Below are 5997 nucleotides of genomic sequence, written 5' to 3'. Positions count from 1 at the left end.
GATAATTTTAGGAATGAAATTCTGTTTGGGAATCTAATTAAGATGGTCATGCAAAATATATAAAACTTGTTCTTATAAAAAATAAGTGAAAACAAGATTTTTTCTTAAAAAAAACAAGAAAAATTCTATCCACAGGGGCAAGAATTGATGTGTTGATGGTTTATATAATTATTGCCATGTTTAATATATGATAAAATATAAATATTTTATTTTTATTTTTATTTCTTCTTGAATGACAATGATTTTGACTATTCCAATTTTAGAAGCATTTAGAAATATAAGATTTGAATGATTATTTGTTTTTAATTTAATATTTATTTATGAATTTTATTTATTTATTTTCATTTTAAAAGACATCTTTTTAGAGGTGGTTTTTTTGTTAAATAATAAGAGTTGTTCTCTAGAATCAATTTTTAAAAACAAAATAAGTAAAAATGAATTTTTATTCATTTTTTTAAAAAGAGAAAAAAAATGATTAATTAATTGTAGGCTAAGTCAAAAGTTTCCAAATAATTTATTTGTAATTAAGTATTAAATGTGGGCATATATGAAACATTTGACTAATTTACAACTTAAAAAAGTTTAACTTTATTTGTTTCTCATTTTAAACAAAATACTATTAGCAACTATTAATTTTGAATTATTATTATTATTTATTTTTAACAAAATAAATCAATTATGCTTTTATGAGGATATTAATATCTATATTTTTATAACATTTATAAAAATATATAATATTATTATTCATATTATGTTAAAAAATATTTATTCTCAAATTATTTGCAATTAAAAAAATTCTTTTTATTTTTAATAAGACTTGAATTATATTTAGTTAATATTATATAAATTGAATTTACAATTTCTTTTTACAAAATCAAAATAAAAAATATTTTTAAAAACAACTTATTCAATTTATTTATTTATTTTTAATTTTTAGGAGTGTTTTTAAAGATAACTTTGTCAAATATCCTGATCTTAATAAATACTAAAAAACTATTTTTTTATTCTTTTACTTAAAAACATGGCCAAGATTCAGAAGTAACATTTATCAATTAAAATCCCACTTGTGAATAGGATTTCACTTCTTTTGGATCATTGTTAATAAGATTTCATCTCCATTGGAATAACTTTTTATTCCATTCCCATCATAACTTATAATTATCGAAAAAGGATAATAGATGAGAAAAAACATGAAATGCCCAATCTTACTCCTTATCCCCGCCCAGCAAACAAGACCTATAATCCGTGTTTACAAGGCCTTTATTTCTTTATTAGAGCCGGGTTTCAGTTTCAAATTAGGTTACCTGTGATATATGCCTTACTGGCAAAATCTATGCTTGATGCAAAACAAGGACTCTATTTCAGTGGGTGAAAGGTGGGTGGCCTTCAATAGGCAACTTCTTTCCTTTCTGTACTTGCCACTCAACACCATTCCAAAGGTCAGAATAATTCAAACCAATAGTACTTTCAGCTGCTACCCTTTTTTTAAACATTTGAAGTAACTATGGACTCGATAGATTTGGAATGTACACCTCCAGGCTCCAACACATAAGGATACAAAACAATTGAATTCAAAACCAAAGCAATATTAGAGAATAGAAACCCAGTGCTTTACAAGACAAATATATCCCCAGAGAGTAATTTGAAGATGGTCAGAGGGTATAATATCAAATATTTCCCAATACATAGAGGAGCAAGATTTCACCCAGGAGCAAACAAGGAAGACAGGGTGGACGACGAGAGGGAAGGAAACAATAACACAAGAAGAAACAGTAAAGCATTTACAGACCTCCATACATATGTAATAATGGTGCAATTGGAAACCGCAGATGGTATTCTCAAAGTTTTTCAGTATATGGATATGCTTCATGTGCCTTTCAACAATCACAAGTAGAGGAGAAAGGGGCACAGTAAAAATTTCAAATTACATGTGACGGTTGGGGGCGCGACCAATGAGTCTGCATTGTTCTGGAAGCAAAGAAGAGATGACTTGCCCATTGGTTGGAAGCAGTTCTCCATCAATCCCACAACCATTGTGGGTGTGCTTTCCAGGCTTAATCTTCACTGATTTAACCTGCCATTATTATATATAGACTCAATTAGAATTGGATAGAGGATAATATACAACTTAACCAATGAGATTCCAATATATATATATAAGTTGAGCAGGCATATGCCCATCATACTTCTATAGATCATGACTAACTTGCCCCAATTGTATGCGTCTAATTCCTTGAATCTTAAATGCTGGTTACCCATACCCTATGCCATGTTAGGGATGTTTTATATCAGCAACTTTTGTGACCTTTTGTAGCCTGCTGCATCAGGCACATAAAAATTACCTGCTTATTTGTCCTTTCAGTGTACTCAAATTACAGTTAATGTTGGTCTGAGATTTTCTGGATTTTAAAGTCCAATTTTGTTCATCGCTCAACATTGGTGCAAAAGCATTATAAAAAAGTGAAAAACCTTAATGAGAAAAGAAAAACGTGGCTGTCATACCTTGACATACTCAACATATGGCAGTGAAAGGTGTCGACCGAATTGAAGAAGCAAGAAAAATCTCAACAGTCTCAGACGTCCACTCCCATGAACTAACAGCAAATCTAAGGTGTTGTCATCATACTCAGCTTTTGGGGCCACGACCTGAGAACTCAAACTTTGAACAGTTTTGCAAGAATGGTTGCAAACCAAGACACCAAGAAAGTGTCCCTTTGTAACCACCCATTTGTCTTCATATCGAGGAACAACCTCCTTCTTTACTCCTGCTTCGATGTCCTCTGATGGCCCAGGCAATTCAATTGGATGTTCCACACTCCAGTTAGGCTCAGTGTCCCACTTTGGTTCAGCATCCCAAATTGGACCAGGATCAGACATTGTTGATGAAATATCCTCCTTATCGTTTGTTGCTGCATTTCCCCAAGAACTTCTAGTGGAATCATGTGTGGCTGTCAATCCAGTCCACCCTTTATCTGTTCTTGATTTTGATCTGGTCCTTGGCCAATTTGGAGTAGCTGACAGTGGTAGTTGGGGATGAATAACTTCTGGCTCTGCCATTACATTGCTTCTCCCGGATGATAGGCGTTTTGATTTTGGATCCAGACCACGCACATACTCGGATGGCTCAGTGCTAGCATGTGTGCTACTGCAGGTTGTATCCAGGTCTCCTCCAGACATACGACTGGGGGTCATTATTGAGTCGATGCTTGATAGACTGGAAGCTCTGGGAATGCCATCTGTGTTTGATCTCCTCATAATGTCCGTGTACAGGTCTGACATGTCAACTATTTCCCTCTCAGCTGAAGCTTTTCCTTCAGATGCCTCTTTTGAGGCTGGAAGATATTCCACTTCATAGCTGTACTTTGGTAAGCATAGAAACTTGAGGAAGCCAGCAACAAAATATCGCAGAGGACCAAAGCGCTTCTGATATTTTTCCGAAAGTTCCAAAACTGCAACAAGCAGAGGGAAATATATAGTCATGACTAATAACATTTATAACAATCAAGAACAATTTTAATGTACACATGGCTGTTACTGTGACTGTAGTTATGTTTTGTTCATATACAGATTAAAAAAATAAATGATACTTTGCCATTGTTTCATACCATCCATCTGATTGGAATGGAATATCAAAGAATACAGACTTCTTACATACAATACTTGAATTCTTTCATGACCTCTAAGGAGTAACTTATCCTCCAGTTGGTTGCTGAGAAAAATTAGGGAAAGAAAACAGAAAGTAATGATGTCATGAACCTAATATGTTTTTTTGAATCTTGTTTTATCTTGTGCTGGTTTCTCAGTTAACCAAATGGTTGTCAGGCATAGTTGATAGGAGGTTCTATCCTTTTTCTCCAGTCCCTGGCAATGAAAAATCTAAGATCAAAATCTTCAATGCTTTTCCCTTCCTGCCTCTTTGAAGCAAACAAAACGAGCATAATGCAAACTTAATCCTTATAAATGATTGACTCGTGGTTTTTTCAACAAGAAATCAACTTTTAAATCTTCAGTTCTCTTCTCTTCCTGACCCTTTGGAGCAACCAAATGGAGTATAATGTTAACTTAATCCTGGTAAGTGTTCTGACTCTTGGTTTTTTCACAAGAAATCAAATTCTGACTACTACAAGGGGTGCATGCCTACTGGCCAAGCTACAGGCATAAAGAATGTATTTCATTTGCATCTCAAACTAGTAGATGGGATTTTTAGTTACTGTCTTACCATCACTAACAAAACCAAAGTATGATACAGTCATCCCAAAGTGAATCATCCCAGTTTGAATCCATTCAACCGCAAAAACATCAGTAGCAGTAAGCCCCCCCTGAAACCAACATAAATAAATTAATAAATACTTGTACTTTCACAAAGACAATTTATATATTGAAGGTATTTTTACATGGAAAAAGCGTTCTAATAAGAATATCAAATACAAAGACAAGTAAAATAATAATTTCTACAACAGATTTCTCATAACTATGAAATATTTTCTAGATTTTGGTAAGTTACTGGAGCTTAATCATGACAAACCCACATAATAGTACTTAAAGATTTTGGGTGAAAAAAATTAACTAATAGTACAAACCAAAAAATGATGCCGGGAAGAATCCCAGGAACAGATTAAGATTGTCTGTCAACAAAAAATGCCTGTCCAGAACTTTTACTCACGATATACACATACTTGTTACTGGAGCCTGATTGTGACAAACCACACAATAAGACTTGTCAAGAGACTTCATGGAAGAAGAGAACTGATAGAACAAAGCAAGCAGGAAAAACAAAAGAAAAAAGAAGAAGATGTTTTAGGATGGATCCCAGGAATGAATTAATATTTCCTGTCAATATAAATGCCTCTCCAGATTTTTTTATTTATTTTATTTATTTTTTAAATTTAAATTTTGATTTTTATTTTATACTCAGGATAGATATGTACTTAGCAACTAAAATTCTGTGGACATCTAACGTTTTATTTGATCACTTGTTTCAGGTCTAGCAAGACTAATTATCAATTATCAATGGTAACTTCAAGATAGAAGCTTAGAAAGATGAAGGAAATGATCCAAAGTCGCAACATTACTCCACAAATTCTTTTGCATCAAATGGTTAAAAACGAAAAAAAGAAAAAAGAAAAAAGAAAAAACCAGAGAGTACTCAAGACTTAAAACTTGGGATGGGCATGTGGAAACTCAGAACCAGCAGAGCTGCCTTAATCTTCCCTGGTCGTAAAGGGCTCAGTCTTGAACTATTTGCATAGTTCCAGGTTAGACCAATATTTGTAGAATTTAATATAAAATTCATCAAGTAATGACAGACAATCCTGTAACATTATGTACAGAATTTAATGCCAATACCAACTTCCTCAGGGTTTATCTCCTCCAAGATCATCAACGGCCTGAACAATTTTCAGTTGAGAGAGAGATTTGGAATGGGCTTCCTTCTGGGAATCCATAAGGCAACTGAGATGAAGGCCATCCACCTTTGACTCTGAGGAGAATGATTCAGAGAAAAGAACTGATGCAATATTTAGTAACCAATGCCTTTAATTTTTCTAGCATATGAGTGACCCCACTAGCTTCCAATAGGAAATAGCAGTCACTGATCTTTAAGATGGGAGATTTGTGAAATACTCGTGTGTTCCTTTTGGTCTTCACCAGCTGTATGTTTCTGCTCTTTTCATGACCCAGAAACTTCCACCAACAAAGCAATTTTATTGAAATCTACCTTTGTATCAACTTTCTCCCATTTCTTCAGATTGCTCAGCTCAGCTCCTGAGGTTGCCTCTTAGGTGCAAGAAGATCCCATCCATATCTCTTCTTCAGTCCATCAAATACCAACCCATTCCACCAATAACGGATGATTACAGACTTGAAAGCCCACAAATTTAGTAAGATTTTTACTTAGGGCTGTTCACTAAGTACAAATAACACCACCAAACTTTGAAACTGAAGATGGATTGCAGCTGAATTTGTCAAGTAAAAAAAAGTGAATGAGGCATCTTCTAT

The 5997-nt window shown here is 33.8% G+C and overlaps 1 protein-coding gene across 9 annotated transcripts in view; it reads right to left on the bottom strand.

Moving 5' to 3' along the window:
* Window positions 1-1565: 1565 nt before the first annotated feature.
* LOC117918937 (sphingoid long-chain bases kinase 1) overlaps window positions 1566-5997 on the bottom strand; it is a 37652-nt gene continuing 33220 nt past the window's right edge. For all 9 annotated transcript variants that reach the window (XM_034835926.1, XM_034835921.1, XM_034835922.1 and 6 more), the window contains 3 exons: window positions 4220-4319; window positions 2503-3449; window positions 1566-2074 (listed from right to left, as the gene is read on the bottom strand). In XM_034835926.1, coding sequence (XP_034691817.1) covers window positions 1925-2074; window positions 2503-3449; window positions 4220-4319 — 1197 coding nt within the window. In that variant the 3' untranslated portion in view covers window positions 1566-1924. The remainder of the gene's footprint in view (window positions 2075-2502; window positions 3450-4219; window positions 4320-5997) is intronic.

The sequence above is a fragment of the Vitis riparia genome, chromosome 7, assembly GCF_004353265.1.
Source record: "Vitis riparia cultivar Riparia Gloire de Montpellier isolate 1030 chromosome 7, EGFV_Vit.rip_1.0, whole genome shotgun sequence".
NCBI classification, from domain to species: Eukaryota; Viridiplantae; Streptophyta; class Magnoliopsida; order Vitales; family Vitaceae; genus Vitis; species Vitis riparia.
Note: the sequence above shows the minus strand (reverse complement) of the source record. Positions and strands in the feature narration are given on the sequence as shown.